This window comes from Lathyrus oleraceus, chromosome 7, assembly GCF_024323335.1.
Source record: "Lathyrus oleraceus cultivar Zhongwan6 chromosome 7, CAAS_Psat_ZW6_1.0, whole genome shotgun sequence".
In the NCBI taxonomy this organism is placed as follows: domain Eukaryota; kingdom Viridiplantae; phylum Streptophyta; class Magnoliopsida; order Fabales; family Fabaceae; genus Lathyrus; species Lathyrus oleraceus.
In genome coordinates this window covers 388,137,920-388,159,736 of record NC_066585.1, presented here as the reverse complement: position 1 = coordinate 388,159,736, position 21,817 = coordinate 388,137,920, and the positions used below count along the sequence as shown (strand labels likewise).

Here is a 21,817-nt window from a genome sequence, read left to right as displayed (position 1 = left end):
GGCGTGAAGATTTTGTGTGTCCATCATACTTCACTGCTGTATTTTTGTGAGTCTTGTATTAGACGTATCTTGTAAGCCAAGCCATTATCAAGTAGATGATAGCTTTGGCATAGGGTGTTCATTGAGTTGTAAGTGTTGTGTCACTCAAAGCTTTTAAGCGTGAGTGCTGTGTATCTTGATTAAAGCTGTGAAGCACAATCAAGAGTTGTTTGAAGTGTGACTTCAACTTGTCTTTAATATTGTTTAAAGATAGTAATCACTGAGGTGATTGAGGGGGAGTGAGTAGGAACTCTGATCTTAGGTTAAGATTGAAATTGCATTGGGTAGGGATTAAGTGATAAGTTGTAAACGGGTGAGTTTAGCTTTGAATTGATACTACTAATAGTGAATTTCCTCCCTGGCTTGGTAGCCCCCAGATGTAGGTCATGTTGGACTGAACTGGATGAACAATTATTTGTGTTATTTACTGCACTTACTGTTAAGTTCTGCATAATCCCTGTCTGTGCAGAATTGAATGTCATAACAACCAGTGTGACATTCAAAGTCTGATAACTAGAATTTCAGTTATAGATTAGAGTTTTCGAATTTAAGAGAATTTGTTATTTTTATTATTAGAATAAAAGAAAATAAGTTATGTTAAAAAACATTAAAAAAAAAAAAAAGTGGAATCGAAAGGGAACGTGGAAGAAAGAGAGCAGAGAAACATTATGCATCACACACCACACAAGTCCCGTCCCCATATCTGCTCCAACCAATAACATCTCTTTGTTTCCATATCTTTATCTTTACATTTTTCTCTTACCTTTCTTTCTCGTAACCAAATTTAACTTCCACTGTATTTCAATATTATTATTATTATTATTAATAATAATAATAATAATAATAATAATAATAATAATAATAATAATAATAATAATAATAATAATAAATAAATTAAAAAGGTGAGAAAACTTGCAGCAACACCAACAGTTTTGTGAGTGTGCAGGTGGATAGCTAGCTGATTTGGTGGTTCTAAATTGCTCAACTATACATTTTATTTTTAAACAATCTTCATTCTTCAAAGCTGCAACATTTTAAGGTATTCTCCATCCATTTACTTTCTTTTCAGCTTTTATAATTCTTTGTATTCAAATTTTCTGATGTACATTAGGTTTTCATTTGTTACTTGCATTTTTTCTTGTTGAAACTCTGAATGATTTTTGTGTGTGTTTATCAATCAGCGCTTGGGAAGTTTCTGAAAGCAATAAGTGCAGTTGAAACCGTTAAGAATCATTGGTAAATTTGATGGTATAATAATAATAATAATAATAATAATAATAATAATAATAATAATAATGGCTACTGCAGCAGTTATTGGACTGAGTGGAGGAAAGAGGCTATTGAGTTCATCTTACCATTACTCAGATATCGTAGAAAAGTTTTCTCATGCCTCTGACTTTGCCTCCACACAGTATCACCTCCCTCCTTCTAAATCTCTAATTCTTGCTAAGAAATCATCAAAATACACTCCAACTTTTCCACCTTCTGAAAGGCAGAATCACTCCATCAAAGCTCTTAAGGAACACGTTGTTGCTGATAGAGAACAACAGTTTCAGGTATACAGTTCTATTGACTTAGAGGTGGAAACCTCTGGCATTGAAAATTATTCTTTGGAGGCTCTTCTTTTGCTGCAGAAGTCAATGCTGGAAAAGCAATGGGGTCTTTCTTTTGAAGGGGAAGTGTTGATCCATAATTCGAGGAGGGAAAAAATCCGGAGGAAGCTGCCAGTCACTTGTTCTGGTGTGTCTGCAAGGCAAAGAAGAATAAATATCAAGAGGAAGATCACTTCCAAAAGTGCTTCAGCAATGATGCAGCTGAGGTCCATAATCTGTCCGGAACTGATTCAAAATCGTTTGAAGGGCTATGTAAAAGGTGTAGTGAGTGAGGAATTGCTCTCTCATGCTGAAGTTGTAAAGCTATCTGGGAAAATAAAAGCTGGCCTTTCCTTAGATGACCATAAATCCAGGTAATTCTATGCATTGTTGCTTTTGTCTACAATTCAAACAAATCATCAACAATATGCTTTTATTTTTGTGGTTTTCATTAGTGACTGATTTTCTTAGATACTTGAAAAATGCAGCAAGCTAAGGGATCTTTTGAAATCTCACTATTTTTAAATATTATTACTTGAGTTTCAGACTGAAGGAAAGATTAGGATGTGAACCTTCTGATGATCAAGTTGCAACTTCGTTGAAGATTTCCCGAGCTGAACTACGAGCTAAAATAATAGAGTGCTCTTTAGCAAGAGAAAAGTTGACTATGAGCAATGTTCGCTTAGTTATGTCCATTGCTCAAAGATATGATAATATGGGAGCTGAAATGGCTGACCTTGTCCAAGTACTTTATACATCTTTGTTTGAACTTCATATATCTTGTTAGCTTGATTTCTTCCTCTGTTTTTAATCACTCCACATTCACCTTGTTTTCTCTATAGGGTGGTTTAATTGGACTACTTCGCGGGATTGAAAAATTTGACTCTTCAAAAGGGTGCAAGATTTCAACTTATGTTTATTGGTGGATACGGCAGGTGAGGTCTACATTTCTGAGAATTTTCCAAACATGCTTTTTTGTATGGCTTCTTGTTAGACATCTTGTTCTTTAAATAGAAATTGTCTTAAATTCACCATTTTATACCTCTGCGGATACAAAGATGGTAGATGGGAAAATACTTTCTTGAAATCTCTTTAAGTAATTTCTGTAAAATAATGCTGTTTTCAATTTTTTACCACATAGCTTCTATTTTATAATCATCGTTAATCTCTTGCAGCCATAATTTCTGCATAATTTTAGGTTGAGAGAATTCATTTTCTGCATCATTTAATCTTGTTTTTGTTTTTGTTAGTTTTGGAATAGTACATAACAGTGTTCTGAGAACTCAGCACTAGGGAATTTTGCAACTAAAATTTGTCTGAGCTGTGTCCCTAAATAATTTTTTTTCTGGTGACAGGGTGTTTCAAGAGCTCTAGTTGAGAACTCAAGAACATTAAGATTGCCAATTTTTTTGCATGAGAGGTTATCTTTGATCCGCAATGCCCAGAATAGACTCAAAGAGAGAGGAGTCACTCCAGCTATTGATGTAAGTCAGCTAAATGTACAACAAAAAAGCAACTGCAATCTTTATCACTATTTAAAAAGTTTTAAAGTAAGCATGCCTTAACTGTTTCCTTATTTTGCAGAAAATTGCAAAATGCCTTAATATATCTCAAAAGAAAGTTAGAAATGCTACTGAGGTAACAAAATCATTGAGAGTTACATGAACCACATACAATTAAATTTGATATGCTATTGGCTATTTTTCATTTTTTAAACATCTATATATATGTTTTGCAGGCTACCAGCAAAGTTTTCTCCCTTGATAGGGAGCCATTCCCCTCTCTGAACGGCCTTCCAGGAGACACTCATCATAGTGTAAGTGTTACATAATACTTTTTTCTATATCAAGATCTTTGCCCATTCCTTCGATTTTTCCCCCAAAATATTAACTGTCTCACTCTTTTCATCTTTTTACTCACAGTACATTGCAGATAAACGACTTGAGAACATCCCATGGAATGGAGTAGATGAGTGGGCTCTAAAGGTAATAAAGGAAAATATATGAATTAACCTGTCTTGATTGCAGAGCATAAGCATTTCATTGCTGAAAGCCAAAGATTGTTTGAATGCCTTCTGCTTCTATTCTGCAATGCTCTTTATATCAATCATTCTTTAAGCATGTGTGTGTAAATTTAATGGTGGAGTATTTTATTACGCCGGGATGATAATAAGCATCAAAAACCAAAACCGATGTATTAGAAAGGGTGGTTTTATAGACCATAAACTATATTACATACTTTTTTCTTGAAATGATAATGATAATGTTAATATAATAGCTTATCTGTTTTATGTTTCATGAAATTTAAATTGCAGTATTTCATGTTCTAAACTCTCATAAATAATAATACCACTTGTAAATATTTACAGGAGGAAGTGAACGGACTCATTAATGCGACCCTTGTGGAACGAGAGAGAGAAATTGTTCGTCTTTATTATGGACTGGATAAAGAATGTCTTACGTGGGAAGACATAAGTAAACGGTGAGTTCATCTGCGACATTCTGTTGCTTCTTTTACTTAAGAGATCATTTGAGTTTCTTTAATTTCAATGACTCATGTGTTATATTATATCTACAGGAAAGGTTTGTCGAGAGAAAGAGTAAGGCAAGTTGGACTTGTTGCATTGGAGAAACTAAAACATGCCGCAAGGAAGAGGGAGATGGAAGCCATGCTTTTGAAGCACTGATATGATGGACTCATCACAGAGACATGTATATATACAGAACAGAAAGGAAGCATGTACCTAAAAATTTGACTTCCTGATAAAAATAGGCGAAAGAGGACAATATAATGGAACATTGAAGGTTCATAAATCTCCTAAAAAAATTGTCTTTTGGAGTAATTATGTTTTATGAAATATGTTGAAGGATTAATTATATAGATCTCAACTTTCCATTTCAAAATTACGAGGTAACTGTTTCGTAGGAAGACTTGTATTTGTATCTACAGTTTCACGAGCCAGTTACAATTACGTTGATAGTATGAATAGCATTTAACATGTACTTGTTAATATGTCTATCGTAGGTATAGGCTGCAATACCAAAGTATCACTTTGAGGTGCTAAATGTCTATGAACATCTCAGTAGACTAGTTTTAGTTTTATACTCAGTTTTTCTGCAGAAGAAGAAAAGAAACCTAGCATCTGTGTAGATGTGGAATTCTATAACGAATTGAAACTTTAGTTGTAGTTGCAAGAAGCCTTCTATGGGTCCGTTTGTTTTGACTTTTTAAAAAAATGATTTTTATAGTGTTATATATTTTAGTATAAAAAATTTTTACAAAGAGACTTTTTATAAAAGCTTCAAATGAAAATTTGGTTTGAATAGTTATTCTTAAAATGTTATTTTAGGTATTTCATCATTTTATCGAAACTTTTTTTGGATATCAAATTTTCAAAAAATCACTTAATTTTGAAGCTATTTCAAATAGCTTTTCATAAAAATCATTTTTAAAATACAATTTTTTGAAAAAATTATGATTTTGACTATGTTTTGATCTTCAATAATGTATATTTATATTATAGAATGAATAATTCAATCTTTTAATTTATAAAAAATAAATTTAGAAAAACTTGTAATATTTTGAAAAATATTTTTGTAGAATCCATTTTCAAAAATACAAAGAAAAAATCCATTTTTTTAAAGCTAAAACAAACTGGCCCTATATGTGGTCGCAAGTTTACAAGCCAATACTCCTATCTTAGTAGAGCGCTTGGTGAAATAATTGCTAATTGAGACACTGTCATTTCACATAGATCAACAAGGTTGTAGATTGAGTAAAGGGGATTGGTTATTGCACCTTTAGGGGTGCTTGCACATCTCTATGAAAGATAAAAAATGCTCCTCAAATACGGAGATGCACTTTTGGACGTACCAAAAGTTCAAACCACAATACTTTGTAAGTGAGTCATCCTCTTTTTGTCATAAATTAGTATGAAGATTCATCTCCGTAAAATTACGGAAGTATACTCCGACTGATTTTGAGTGATATGAACGCTTCACATTTCCCTTTCTCATTTCCATTAGAGCATACTCTAAACAAAAAAAAAAGTGTGCTTGAGAAATTCCATTTCCATCATATTTTAATCTTTCTCAAACTTTCTACTACATTGCGCCTAATTCAAGAGCTTTCTCAATCTCTACTCCAATCCTTTCAATCTATCAGCTTCAACTTCTCACATTTGGTAAATTTTTTAATTTCCTATATTTTTTTATTTGTGATGCGTGCATTAGTAAATAGGTTGTTTAAGATAACTTAGGTTGTAATTACATTAATAATATGTAATTTATTGAGGCATGCATCAACATTTTTTGATGTTTAGAGCATAAGACATGTTGGGGTAAATGCTTTTTCTGTCACTTATGTGTTTCAAGTTTTACTGAGGTGCACTTTTGTATTTTGTTTGAATTTGATTTTTCTGAGTTACAGAAGTGCACTTTTGTATTTTGTCTGCATATGGTTAGCTTGTTTGATTTTGCATGTTTGTCGTCTGGTTAACTTATTTTGATTTTACATGTCTATCATCTAGGATTTAGTTCTAGGATTTAGTTCTGGTTTTTGATATGATTTTTCTAGTTTAATTATAGGTAAAATGGATGACAACCAAGGTAGATTAAGGCACGACAGAGTGTCGCAACATGCATTTGTTTGTAGGGAGAGAGGTAGACCCTCGCAACCACTAGTTGGTGTCAATTCATTTGATGCATAAGCGTCCACTTCCGGAGTTAAGGTGTCTCCGCTTTCGCCTTCCCGGAGGAACGCGATTATACTGTTATTAATCATGGTATAATGTTAGCTTTTGTGGAGAGATAACACTAAAAAACATCTTATTTTCATCTTCTGATCGACGATATGTCCATCATACTAGATGATGTGTCATCCCTGCTACATCTTCAGATCAGGAAAAAATTATTAAAACCACTCCAAAATCACCAGGTCTGGTGCACTGGATATGATGGTGACCTATTTAAGAGTTGACCTAGGTGATGCCAAAATGGGGATGGATGACACTAGAGAGTTTCATGCTAGATTTGTATTTCTAGAGGAGTTGTATATAAATCACATGACTGTGGCAATAGAGGTCGATGGTGGTGATGCACAAGTTTTGTATCATAGAGCATGTGGACTGAGGTCACACCCCGTGTATTTGGTTGACACATCCATATTTATGGACAAAAGTGCTTATTATGTCGATGTGGTTTACCTTAGCTATTTCATTGACTTCGAGCAAATTCATGAGTACAACTAGAGGACCGTTTGCTTGGATTACTTGTACTTTAAGTTAGGTGAACTTGTCTTCGAAAGACTATACAAATGACAACAAGCAACACGTTGTTTACGGTAATATATTTACACCTTTACCGTTGATAATATTTCATAACACTTGTGCTACATTGTTAATAATATTTTATCTGAACCATTTTCAGGCATGGATCATCTCTCACTTTCCACGCATCTTTGGTTTGTCATATGAGGATGAATACTTTGAGAATTTGCCACGTGCTTGCGCATTCATCGCGCTCAAAGGGAATCAGACGATTGAGTCGTTCCAAGTGTTTTTCGAATGCACTACATCAAAGAATATACATTACACACCGTACGACAATCACCATCAGACGAGTCATTTGGATGACATAACCTTCTACTTCAGATAGCTGGTTTATGGGTCATGCCAGATGTATCCACATATTCCTGACCGACTCATGCGATAGTTCTGGTTTCATTATGGTATTCTAAGAGACCTTTCTATGTTTGTTCCTCCCACTATGATCCGCAGAGATGTTGATGTGATGTTTAATGATTTCTATAATCATATAGTACCAAAAGAATCACAAAGTGTGTCATCTCCTCAATCATGAAGTAGTACATCCGACTAGATCCAATGGTATTTTAGAGCGTCACATACTTACATGACACCAGATGCTCATGGAGATCCTCCTAAGCCAACTCATCAGGAGATATTAGAGGAGGAACATGCTAGAATAAATCATATCATTGATGTGTTACCTGCATGTCAGCGTATTACAGAAGACACTCCTGTGAGGGAAATTATAACGACCATTCTATCCGAGGCACAAAATACCCTGTAGTACAAGAGGCAGAGAAGGAGCAAGGGGTATGATATACCCAATAGTTTACTTTTACTTCTATTTTGATAATCTTTGTATCATGGTTTGTAATTTGTCATCAATGATGTTTGACCATGGATTTTAATTGAATTAATATATGGCATTTGAATTGAATTACATTAGTGCATGATTTAATTGATAACAAATTTATTTTGATAGTGTACTTAATGTAAATGACCTAAAATATAAGGTTTCTTAAAGAAAATCAAATTTATAATAAATTTACTGGATAAGGGTTATTACGGAAGTATACTATCAAATTATTCTCTGAGTTTGGAAATAAACACACTACCGTGAGTTTAAAATGTGTCCAGAGTTATTACAGAAGTTCACATATGGACTCATCATTCCATCAGTATAAAGATATACTTATGGACTATTTTTTTTACAAAATAAGGTGCATGACTCGCTTACGAAGTGATGTGGTGTATTTTGGGTGCGTATAGAAGTATACTTCAAAATTTAAGAAGAACAATTTTAAATTTTAAAAGATAACTCTATACCACTAAGGGTGGGAAGAGTAACCCCTTGAGTAAAACACAATTGGTATAATAGAAAAGACAATAAATTCATATCAAGACTTACTAGATTGATTTCATACTTCATCCTACTTTTATTTCACCATGGAAAAAGTTCACTAATCTAAGCCTAATTGTTCACAATTTTCTCAAATTATACAAGATGCTATAGAATTATTACTTAATAATCATAGTCTTCAAATAAAACACATGGTGTTACATATTGCAATGAACATGTATGTGTTATTGATCAAAATTTGGAGGACATTTGATATTGAACAATTTTGGTGGACAAAACGAAGGACGCAGTGGCCAACTCCATGTTATTCGTTGTAACTATTGTAATCGTTACAACCATATTGAAGTTGAGTGTCGTACAAAGACAAGAGGACAACAAGACAACTTATGGTTGTTGCTGCCGCTCAACCAACTATCACCAAAGAAGTTACTATTCCAGCCGCTGATTATAATGAGTTCCTTCATTTCAAAGCAGCTCATCAACCATCATCTTTTGCCACCTTTGCTCAGTCTGGTAATCATGTAGCCTTTTTTTCTACGTCCTCCTCCCTTGGTCCTTGGATCCTTGATTATGGTGTCTCTAATCATATGACAGGTAATAATTTTTTTATCTCACTTCTCTTATTTTGATTCTTTGTCTTCTGTCACTGTGGCAAATGACTCTAAAATCAAAGTTCAAGGTCTTGGTCAGACGCACCCACTTCCAAACTTGTCTTTAGATTTTGTGCTCTATATTCCTGGTTGTCCTTTCAATCTAATATATGTTAAAAAGCTCACTCGCACTCTTGATTGTTTAGTTCTTTTTATTGATAAATCCGTTTATGTCCAGGATTGACGTACAAGATGGACGATTGGAACATGAAGTGAGTCTGGAGGGTTATATAATCAATAACCACTGGTGGCATGTACTTCTATTACTTCTTAAATCCTTACACATTAACGTTTAGATCACTCTAGCATTAATAAAATGTGTATTTTAATTCCTAGTTTTTCTAAGCTTTCGTCATTTGAGTGCCAGTCATGTCAATTACGCAAACATACTCGTCACACATATTGTCAACGAGTAAATAAAAGTGTTGCATCACCTTTTGCTTTAGTTCATTCTGATATTTGGGGTCCTAGTCGTGTCAAGTCAAATTTTGAATATTATTACTTCGTAACCTTCATCGATGATTTTTCACGATGTACTTGGTTATTTTTGATGAAAAATTGTTCAAATGTCTTCCATATATTCCAAGAATTTTATGCTGAAATTAAATGTTTGTTTGACACTTCCATTAAAATTTTATGTACTGATAATACTCGTGAATATATGTCATCCCAGTTTCAATATTTTTTAACATCACAGGGTATTATTCATCATTTATCATGTACTCACACACCACAATAAAATGGTGTCGTTGAACGAAAGAATTGTCATTTAGTTGAAATTGCACAGACTCTTTTACTCCACCACAATGCCCCTTCTCGTTTTTTGGGTGACGATCTTCTCACAATTTGTCACCTTTTCAACCAAATTCCTTCATCGGTCCTTCAAGACCAAATTCCATACTCTATCTTAAACCCTTAATATGATCTCTACCTCATTCCTCTCCGTGTCTTTGGTTGTGCATGCTTTGTTCATGACCTCAGTCCAGGTAAAGACAAACTTTCTGCAAAAGCTCTCAAACGTATCTTTCTAGGCTACTCAAATATACAAAAAAGGTATCATTGTTTTTGTCTCCAACTTCAACGATACATTATTTTTTCTTATGTCACATTCTTTGAAATCTCACCATTTTTCTCTGCCTTTATGTTACCTGATGAGAATGGTACTTCAGATGCTCGAGATATCCCTTCCATCATTCCCACACCCATTACACCTCCGTTGCAGGTCCACTAGCGACAAATACCCCGTTCATCGGAGGTTAGATATGATTGATCGGTCACCATTCTCATTGTGTTTTCGTTGCTTAGCCAATAAGAAACCACGAATTTTGGGACATTGTGCACGTATTATGGTACCGTTAAAGTCAATTTTCATTCCCGTAAGTTATTTTAGCATTTCTATTAATTGTCATTTTTATTGTATGTTTTCGGGATTTTATGCGTGGATTGTCTGTGTTTTTGTCCTCCAGGCCCAGGTAGAAGAGCTGAGGGATTCGAGGAAAGACAGTGAGGAGTTCCGACAAGCAAAGGAAAAGACTCAGTACAGGAGGCCTGACACGACCGCCCGTGTCACCTGACACGGGTCGTGTCAGGCAAAATGCAGAACAAGGTTGAATGGACCAAAGACAGAAGCCTGACACGGCCCATGTCAGGTCAGTAGGAGGTCGTGTTGCAGTATCTCGGGCGTGTCAGGCTAGACACTGAGTTGACACGGGCCGTGTCAGCCCAGACGCAAATTTTTCCCGTTTTTGGGCTTTTTATAGGGCTTGAGCTGCAGGGATATGTTTTGGAGATTTCCACCTTTTGCCTAGGGATTTTTCACTATATTAGGAGAGTTTCTGCAAGAGAAAAGATCACCTGGGAACGAGGCGAACAACATTGTCAGACGACCAAGGATTACAGAGATCAAGGAATTCAGATAGCGGAAGGTTTTCATGAGCGGAAGCGATTGAAGATCCAAGTCATCCAATTACTTGTAATGTGTATTTTTTATCCTGAATTTGTTTTGAACAATATGAGTTGCTAAACCCCCCAATGTTAGGGGGTGTACCTGATTTATAATTGTAATGACGATGAGTTTATGATTGTAGTTATAATATTATGTTTACGGTAATCTTTTGATGTGTTTAATGCTTTCTCTTTCAGACCAATCGAGATTGTTGTATGGTTATCAATTAGGATGGACCGTCATTGGTAAGGTTTTCATAAGATTACTCTGTAGTAGATATCACCTAGGACTAGGGATACCTTGTATGAATCAGAACATTCTTGATATAATAAAGCTTAACCTCACCCTAATTGCCTATGGACATAGAACTTAGGGTAAAATGATTAAAGGTTTTCTCACCGAGGACTTGGGAGAAAATACCCTTGAGAACTGATAGTAATTGATATTTATTGATGCAATAGTAACTCAGAGTTGTTACATGGACAAATCATACACCTTCTCTGACATTGTTCCTCATACCTTGTAAACCCTTATTTTTACATCATTATTTTCTTTTGCCTTTATTTTTATATCTGAATCTAAAAACCCCAAACCATAGTTTTTGTTTAATTGAATGATAATTTGAACTCGATATTGACTTGTAGTCCTTGAGATCGACATTCGGGGAATTTCCCCTTTATTACTATAACAGGCAAAATATTACACTTTCTATTTTTCAGATCAATTTTTTGGCGTCGTTGCCGGGGACTACCAAAATATAGAGTTTATTTTTATAGTTCAATTAAAATTTTGTTGCCTTGCAATAAAATTATTTTTCTGTCATTTATATAATATAATTTACTAATTTGTTTATGCTAGGAGAACCCTTAGTTGAATTTCTTTTTGATGCAGAAATCGAGAGAACCCTTCACCGGAGATGCGGGAATGCAAGAGTGGATTCCAAAGAAGAAGTTTCCTCTGATCACTCCGATTCCGAAGAAGAACTAGTGGCTGATAATCCTCTGATTCCACCTCCTCCACCTCCGGAAATACTCCTAGGTGACTATGGAGGTGCAAATGCGTCGGGTGGTAGACTGACCATTGTCAACCAACCGGTAAATGTGACGAATTTCCAACTGCATCCTAGTACAATCAATCAACTTGAGAGAAAGCCTTTTACCAGAAAGGTTAATGAAGATGCCAACAAGCACCTCCAAAGATTTCTGACCATGAGTACCACTATGGAAATTGATGGTCATACCGATGAAGCAAAAAAATTGAGAATGTTCCCGTTCACTTTAGCGGAAGAGGTGGAAGAATGGTTCTACTCTCTCTCAGTCGGCAGTATCACATCATGGGAGGAGATGGAAACTGCATTCTTAAATGAATATTTCCCAGCATTAGTATTCCTGAGAAAAAGGTATGAAATTTTGAACTTCAAACAGAAAGATGGTGAATCATTGGGAGATGCCTACAAAAGATTCAAAAGGGTCTTAGTAGCTTGTCCAACTCATAATATGGATCAAACTGAACAGATGCAGATGTTTGTTAACGGGCTAAAAATAAAGACAAAACAGTTGATTGATACATCAGCTAGTGGCTCAACAAATTTCTCAATAGCCACTGGTATTAAAAGGATTATTGAAGCAATAGCTGCCAATGAGCATCTAGAATTATACGACAAATGTACTAGCTAGCCTGAAGGGGTAATTGATCTGAAATTGGAAGCTAATAAAATTCGTCTGGAAGACACAGTTAATGTTGAAATAGAAAAGAAATTAAAAGCTATGAATATAGGTACTCAACAGATAGCTCAAGTTCAACCGGCTCAGGCCATCACTTGTGAAATCTGTAATGAACCTTACCACACAGTTTATTACTTTGCTACCCCTCAACAAATTGAAGAGATAAAATTCTTGAAGCATAATAATCCCTACTTAAACACTTACAACCCAGGTTGGAAGAATCATCCCAACTTCTCCTGGAAAGATCAGAGAGGGAATGCTCCACAACAAGGTCAAGGACAATATCAGACTCAATATCAACAACAAAGCACATAAAAAGGCAGACTGAGAAATTGCCATTGAAAAATTAGCCGCTCACAATATTCAGTTCCAAGAAGAGACTAGAAACAATCAAAAGAACACCACTTCCTCAATAAAAAATCTTGAAGTCCAGATGGGTCAGATAACACAACAATTAGCTTCAAATTCTCAAGCTCCAAGTACCTTGCCAAGCGGCACAGTGACAAATCCGCGTGAGCATAACAATGTTAACGTTGTAGTAACCATAAGTGGTAAGTCAACGGAAGAACCGGAAGAAAACAGTATGGAAGAAGATGGATTGTTAGAGGTCGATTTAGAAATCAAAGAAACCAATAATCGAGATGAAGAAGTAGTGTTAATGCTTGTCAAGGAGAAAAGAAAAGTTCCTAAACCAATCATCAAACTCCCTTAAGAAGAAAGAATTTAACCCTTCTCATTCCCCACTGAGTTATTTCCATGTGGACGATTATTATTTCAGCTTCCTCCCCAGTTAATTATCTGGATGGAATTATTCCCCTTGCGTTATATCCTCATTGGGTTGAGTCTTTATTTGACCATTTCTTTCTAGCTTTTACCTAGATGGATACTTTTGGTCCCCCGAAATTTTATTACCCAGTAACTGGTAACATTCTTTTTCGGTTTGCGAGTACTTTACTTTTACCCAATACCCGGTAAAAGTAATCTACTTCTTCTTAATTTTCCCAATGGATTCGTTTTACGTCTCCCCGGGTAGTATATCCTTGATATGTTCATCCTAACTGATGACAAATATTCTTCATTTGAGTCTATCCTTGATATGTTCATCTAAACTGGTGACAGATATTCTCTTCGTGGTTTTCTACCCAGTAAAAAGGTAGTCGTAATCCCTATTTTCATTCTCCAGAGAGTTAATCCTTGATATGTTCATCCTAACCGATGACGGATTTTCTCCTCTTTGCGGTCTTCTGCCCAGTAACTGTTAGTTATAAATCATGTTTTCCCTTGTTGAGTCTATCCTTGATATGTTCATCTTAATTGGTGACGAATATTCTCTTTTCGGTATTCTATCTAGTAACCAATAGATATAATTCCTATTTTTTCTCTAGCAGTCTATCCTTGATATGTTCACTTTAACTAGTGACGGATATTCTCTTTCTGTGGTCTTCTGCCCAGTAACCGATAGTTGTAAATCCTATTTGATATTTTCCCCAACGGTTTTTTCTTACCTGGTATCTGGTAACGAACATACCTCGTGGTCCACAGCGAGTCATCCTTGATATGTTTACCGTAACCGGTAACGAATGCCTCTCTATTAGATTATGTTATATTCCTACTCAGTAACTGGTAGTGGATAATATACTTCTGGTACTCCTGTGTTGAAGTTCATTATTTCCCAGTTGAGTTTGAGTGCGTATTTCCTTAGTGAGGTTATCGATTCCCTGTTCGGTTCGAGTATTTCAGCTTTGTTCTGATTTACCCGCTTCTCCTGCAGATTTTCTTCTTTATCCCTAACCGAGTCCTTCCATTGATTTATTTTCATGGAAGTCTCCCTCGTGTCCCCTGTAGTTTTTAAGTCGTAGCCTGGCATGCACACAACTTCTTATCCCCATAATCTTTGTCTCCCCAGTGAGTTCTCCTTATGGAATACATTATGCTCCTATGGACTTTCAGTCTCCCCGGATTCGTTTCCTTTGTGGTAAATGTAGTGGTAAATTCATGACCATTAAGCTATGGATAAACTTAACATTAATAAAACCAGAGTCGCCACCGCGCTTTTATTGTTTTCAAGGGAAAAGGGAAAGTACGAACAAAATCCAAAAATAAGAAGTTTTCAAATCAAAACTAATAAAATGTCATAGATTACAGGTAAGCGGGTTGGTTACACAGAGGGAAGGTGTTAGCACCCAAAGTATCCTAGGTACTCCTAGGGAGCCCTTTTTTGTGTGCATATGTGTTTTTGTACAAATTATGTTTGCAATAAATATAGAGTGTGGGGATGAGAAGAGAATTCATTAATTATATGTTTGTGTTTGACAAGCCCTCCGGACTTGTGCCTACGTACCAACATAAAATGAGGGATCAAAACCTCGTAGTTTGTGGTATCAATTTCAAAGTCAATGAGTTGCTTTTAACAAACATTTAAGTTTAACAAAGGCACAAGAGGCCTAAAAATGGTTTGAATGAGTGTTAGTTCTTTTTGGCTTTTGAAATTTTAAGTCAAGTATAGTTAACTTCATTTACAAATTTGATTAAGAAAAGAGTTTTAAAAAATGCAATGGCATAAGGCCAAAGTTTCTAATTTGCAAAATGGTCTAAGTTTAGAAAACAAACACAAGCAAAGAAGATTTTTGAAAGGAGGGAGAGATTTGAAATTAAAGAAATGGGGGAGAGATGAAGAGACTAATCCTAAGCACAAATTTAAAAGTTAAGAGTTGAAAATATCTGACCAATGGGTTGCAATCCAATAGACAAGAATTTCATATAGAAACCCAAATTTCCCTTGGATTTTAGAATCAAGAAATATCAATACACAAATAGCAAGATGAAGAGCAAGGCATCAAATAAAGATAGCCACATCCAAGCTGTAAGACCTCAATTTTGACCCTAAGATCCCTCATGCAATTTCATCATAAGCATTAGCATTGGGATCATACCTTGGCATCCTCCTTACCCCTTTTCATTGGGTTTGTTTTAGGAGAGATTACCAAGCACTTTGTGATTATATCATACTTGTATTTTATCATTTCACTTACCAAAATACCAAAATATGTCTTTGCATTTGTCTAACTCTTTTGTAGGAAGGGCATGATTCCATTGATTCATCAAGTTCACATCTAGGGTTTGAGACCCTCATGAACAAATAGCATAACCAAGAATTGATTCAAGAATGGTTATGAGCATCATATACGAGTCCGAATGTTCTCTACATGTTATATTGATCAAGTTTGCTTCAAGAGTTTGAGGGTGATTTGTCTTGGAAACCCTAGTTTGATTGGGTATCTTGAGTAACTTCTCCAACAAGCTATCTCACCAATTGATCAAATCTCTCAAGGGACACTTAAAAATTCATCATCTTATGCATATATGATCTACCATGATCCAATAAAGTCAAGAGAATTGGAAGTTAGTAAGTTGGTTGATGGTGGTTGGCCAGATGAATTCATCTAATCAAAATTGGGTCTCCATAGACCCTATCTCCTACAACTTTCACCATATGAAAATGATTACAAGATAAAACATACTCTAAATGACATTCCAAACAATTTTCATGTTGAGACCTAGAGCTAGTTTTGCTTTGAAAATCATTTTCTATGTTGAAACATTATAGGTCATTTTGTCTAAACCCTAATTTGAAAGTCAACTTCCCAAGGCCAGAACTTGCTCAATTTTTATGCGATGAAATATTTCCAAGTTGCACAATCAAATTAAATGTGTCTACTTCGACTTTGATGTTTATAGTGGGAGCTAATTTAACTTTTTTGAGCATGTGATATGAGGTTACATTATAGGTCACTTTTGACCTATACCATTGATCAAGTGATTTTTCCAAACTTCAAAAATGCATAACTCTATCATTTAAAATTCAAATGAAATGAAATTGGTGACCATTTTGAAGGTCTTTGAGATAGATACAACTTTTATGAAGACAATTTTCTCATTTGAAGCTCATATAATAAGTTAAGCAAGGTGGACCATTGAGACATATGGCTTGACACTTAGAAAAAATTTGATATGTCAAAAATTTCCAAACTTCCACCTCAAATTTATTCAAGTTCCAAGCTCCAAATGAAAAAGTGTTGAACATGAAAGTTGTTCCTCTTGATCTCACCTTTCCAAAGAGCTCAAATTCATCCATTTTGGACAAGGAATGCATAGGATGCGCATGGCATGAACATGGTGACATCACTTAGCAAGGATCAAACTTCAAATCCAAATGCACACTTGCCTTGCAATCCAAGCTTAATTCAGACTATCCAACATTCATTTGTGGACTTATGGCAATAATTTTATGGGCCTATGCGCGCCCATGCACCCATGCATCATCCATGACCAAATTTGGAAAGTGATTTCAAGTGTGCAAATATCAATGATTTCAGCTATAAATAGAGTCTTAATTGCTCAGAATTTCACACACATTCGTGCCAGCTTTGATCCCCCATCTCAAACCCTCACTCTGCAAAGGATAAACCTGAGAAATTCATTTGAATTTGAGATTGAATTTCCACTGTTTTGAAATTCAAATCTCCAGGAATCCACAACCTTGTAAGCATCCAATCCTTCTTCTGCAAGCAAGTGGAGTGAGATCAAGCACAAGCAAGATCAAGATCAGTTGAATCCAGACCTCCATTGAAGGTATTTTCCAGAAATTTTGAACTCTTCGATTCTCTCAAATTCTTGCTCAATTCTATTGATTCTTTGGTTGTCTGAAGTCCTACCAATGTAGGCAAGAAGATTGAGTTCCTTTGAGACTAAATCGAAGCAACTCAGTTCATGTACCTCAAATTTCAACTCCATGTATCTCTCAATATACTTGGAGTTAGAGTGAATTGAGGCCAGATTCGAGCTCAATGCCATTTTTACTTTGAAATCATGTCCTTGTTTTTAATTTTGGTGATGGTTGATGGTGGACCAGTCCGGTGAGGTCCACCGGAGAAGAAGACCGGAGCTACAGCTCCGGCCATGCGCCGACATGTCTCACAGCCACATGATACATGTATTTTGTTTTAATCTCGTGCGTCCCTTTTGATTACCAACTATGCAGCGCGCTGACTAATGACCATCGTGGATAGCGCGTTCTCCACCACTTGATCTGCCACCTCAATTAATGAGGGAGATCAAGTGGTCCACGTTTTTTCTGATATTTTAATTTTCATTTTAATTGTATTATTTTCAATAATTCATATTAAATTCAATATTGATTCAAAAAATATGGGACTTTCACCAAAAAAAATCAAATATTTTTCTCTTTCATATTCTGAATTAAAATTATTTTTTTGGATCTGTAGCGGTGTATTCGTCGCTATATGATTTATCGATTAAACCATAAGCAAAGCATACAATGATTTTCGAGTCGCCACCGCACTTTTATTTATCCAAAGGACTGGCTAAAAAGCGAACAAAAGCCTAAGAAGTTTTACACGTAGAAAACTAATAAAAGGATCAGAGAGTCTGGGTAAGGGGTAAATTACGCAATGGGAAGGTGTTAGGCACCCACTACGTCCTAGGTACTCCTAGGGAGCCCTTTTCACACTTGTTGTACTAAATTGTTATTTGTTATGACATAAGCATTGTGCAAACATGATTGGGATGGTGAGAAAAGAATATACAATTTTATTATTGGGTTATTGGGTTATTGTGTTTGAACGGATGAACCCGCTGCCTACGTACCTTCCATCAAAGGTAAGGATCAAAACGCCGTAGTTCGGCTAAAAGATTTCCAAAAGGTTGGTGGATTCAATTTTAAACAATAGCACTGAGGCTTTTCATTATCAATGGGAGAAAACTCGACCAAGACCAACATCCACCATGTGAGGATAGCTTCGACGCACTAGAGGGGTTAACCCTGTTTTCAGTACGGAAGTCTTATAGTCGACTCACTAAAGATAAGGTGAGGTTTACATCAACCACAATGATAATTGAAACCTATGGCTAATGTGTGAAAAGATTAACAATGGACAAAGCCAAAACAAGTGAATGGGTGAAGTTAATTGATTGTGATTATAAAAACGGAGTCAAAGTATGATTAAGATTAATTCAAATGAGTATTATGAAATGAAGTTTGAAAAAGTCAAGGACTTGGGTCCAGGTTTTTAATTTGAAAAAAAACATGAATATGTTTGCACAATATCTATGTCAGGTTTGAAAGTGATGTGTGAAAAGGTTTAGGACATAATGGGGATGAATGGATGAGGATGGATTGTAAAACTTCCTAGGAGGTTCACTTCTTGAAATCATATAGAAGATGATTCAAGTGTGTCCTTTGGAATAGGCAATGGATACTAATAAACAAAGAAGAAAGTCAACAAAAGCGGATATCGGATGCCAATCACTGGGCTTATACCAATCTCCTAAAATAAAACTGGATATCAGATGCCACTCAATGGTCTTACACTAATCTCCTAAAACAAAAAGAAACTTGGGTACCGGATGCCAATCTGTCTGGGCTTACACCAATATCCAACATATGATCCTAGGAAAGCAAATGCCAACTTGCATGGACTTACAGTTGCATCCTCACATAAACAAAGAAAAACAAAACATGGAAGTCAGATGCCAATCTGTCTGGGCTTACTCTAACCTCCACAGTATGGTCCTAGGAATACACATGCCAACTTGCAGGGACTTACAGTGGATCCTCACATACAAGAACAAAAGCAACAATATGATCACAGGAATGCAAATGCCAACTTGCTGGGACTTACAGTTGCAACCTCACATAAACAGAGAAAGCAAAACATGGATGTCAGATGCCAATCCGTCTGGACTTACTCTAACATACACAGTATGGTCCTAGGAAAACAAATGCCAACTTGCAGGGACTTACAGTTGTATCCTCACATACAATCAAACAATGCAACATGATCACAGGAGAGCAAATGCCAACTTGCAGGGACTTACAATTGCTTCCTCACAATCAAACAAACAAAACAAAAGCTATGAGTGACCAATGAGGTCTTACACTCTATCCTTCCATACCATAGGAGCAAATGGCCAAAAGAGATGGACTTACAATTGTCCTCAATGGGCAAACAACAATGATAGCATCACAAAAGCAAATGAGATGATCATGCATTAATGGCAATTGATGATGATAAATGCATAGCATACAGGCAAACAAGTGCATATGAAGCAATCAATCAATCAATGAATAGCAAACAGCACACTCTATAGCCAAACAATGGGGGGGGCTCACACAAGAGGGTTTGACTTTGAAAGTCCACTGTAATAGGTGAAGGTCGCTCTTAACCTTGCCATTGAGAGGCTAAGGTGAAGCGGATGAATAGGAGATGAGGGGTGTGCCTCATTGCTTCTATCTCAGGTCAGAGAGAGCATCAAATAGAAAGTGGGGGAGTTCAGAAAGATGGAACTCTTTCCCCTTTATTGACTCGATTAGATCTTGGGTTTTTATCTCAATGCTTCAACCATATAATGGGAGCAAAGAGAGGACACACTGAATAGTGGGGAATAGATTGCTTATCCCTACCTTCCACCAATTGCCTTACTTGAAGGACTTTTCCTGCTTGGGACAATTTTAAACACGCACAGGCATTGCCTCTTAAGGAGGACTTCAGACAGTTTGCCCGGTCAAATAACAGACCGGGTCTCCAGACTACATGAAGAAGAAGTAATTATACCTCAAAGCAAATGCTAAATAGCAAAGCAAGCAACTAAAGCAACTAAAGTACCTGAAAAAGTCAAACTTATTAGTAAACAAATCAACAGTTCAAACCAAAAGAAATGGATAAACAACAGTCAACCATAAACAGAGGTGCCAAGGCACAAAGCCAAACTTATATGAGTCACACCTACAAAACAAGGGTTAGCACAATATATATAATCCAACTCAATCAAATTTGAATGATCTTTGAGGCATTGGTGCTTAACCTGAAACAATAGCTCAATGGTAAGCTCAAAAGACCACTAGGACTAGCCTAGGGTCAAAGATGAAAGAAAAAAGTCAAACAGCAAAGAAAGGTCAACCCAATTCATGTTCAAACATTTAAGAAGCTATCTCAATTGGATTCACATTCAAATCATGCATTATTATCATTTCATGAACATAGGAAGGCAATGCATGGCAAGGGAAGCATACAAATAGGTCAACAGCAAGACTTCATTCAAAAGTCAACCCAAACAATCTCAAAAATTATCAAATAAATCACATTCAATCCTAACATCTAGCATGGCAAGCATGTCAAATTTCATGGCATTTGGATGAGAGGAAGGCAGTCAATTAAAATCATGAAGTCAAACCAAATTCAAATAAGCATAATGAAAGTCAACAAGCATGGGTCAACTTCAAAAAATCATATCAAATTGAAAACAGAAGAGAAATGAATGAGATTGACACCAATGCAAAGCTCAAGGTGTCTAGTCATCACATATGAAATTTCATGATTATACAATGTGGTATGAGAATTTCCCAAATGAAATGGCAATGTGTAGCACAAAAAGTCAACCATAGACTAGGCAGGGAAGAAAATTCACAATCAAATGGAAAACCAGCACAATTAATTCCAAGAAAATTCATACACAAACTAGACATGTGATAGATGATTCATGCAAAAAATTGGGTCATTTGGATGTGAGGAAGCATGTGAACAAAAATTGGGAAAATGCATATCATTCATGTAGCACCAAATGTAACACTTCACTTCAAAAAAATCAAAGCTCACACATCACAAATGAGAAATGCATAAACTCTATATGGAAACAAAGGTCAATGAGTCTAGTTTCACCACAAAAAATTTCAAGCTCATTGGATGCAACATGACAATTTCACAAAAGGAATGGCTAAGGGTGTCAAATGCGCATACATGTTAGGAAACTTCATACCAATTAAAATCCAGCCAATGAAAACTTAATTAAAAATCATAATAAAATACTAGACATTTTCATGAGTTTAATGCAAAAAATCCCACAATTTTTGGAGTTGAAATGAATAAAAAATGAATTGTTGAAGTTGATGAACATTTTGGATGAAATATGAAACACATAGCATGGTATGGAGTCAAACATGGGGTCAACGGTGGCAAAGCTGTAATTAGCGTGCCACTTAACAAAGCTGTGCGTTTTGGGAGTGGAGAACGAAATGTTCTCATTGGTCCAAACCCAATGGAACAGTAAACGCAGCCAATGAGCTTCAAAGTTCTGGGTTTTCAACATAAACCCTAGGGTTTAACAGCATGGTTTTGAAACTTCA

At 35.8% G+C, this 21,817-nt stretch overlaps 1 protein-coding gene across 1 annotated transcript; it reads left to right on the top strand.

Annotated features, from left to right (window-relative positions):
• The first annotated feature begins 891 nt into the window (after positions 1–891).
• On the top strand, positions 892–4,629 carry LOC127103290 (RNA polymerase sigma factor sigA). The gene is made up of 10 exons (XM_051040560.1): positions 892–1,078; positions 1,221–2,005; positions 2,178–2,376; positions 2,474–2,566; positions 2,987–3,115; positions 3,216–3,269; positions 3,370–3,447; positions 3,554–3,616; positions 4,000–4,112; positions 4,209–4,629. Exons 2-10 carry the CDS (start codon positions 1,335–1,337, stop codon positions 4,315–4,317), a joined length of 1,509 nt encoding a protein of 502 aa, XP_050896517.1. The 5' UTR covers positions 892–1,078; positions 1,221–1,334; the 3' UTR covers positions 4,318–4,629.
• Positions 4,630–21,817: the final 17,188 nt, after the last annotated feature.

Coding starts and splice junctions, on each gene's coding strand:
- LOC127103290 (XM_051040560.1), top strand. CDS start 1,335: ATGGCTACTGCAGCAGTTATTGGACTGAGTGGAGGAAAGAGGCTATTG. Junction 3,448..3,553: donor CAGGAGACACTCATCATAGT/GTAAGTGTTACA, acceptor TTTTACTCACAG/TACATTGCAGATAAACGACT. Junction 3,617..3,999: donor TAGATGAGTGGGCTCTAAAG/GTAATAAAGGAA, acceptor AAATATTTACAG/GAGGAAGTGAACGGACTCAT.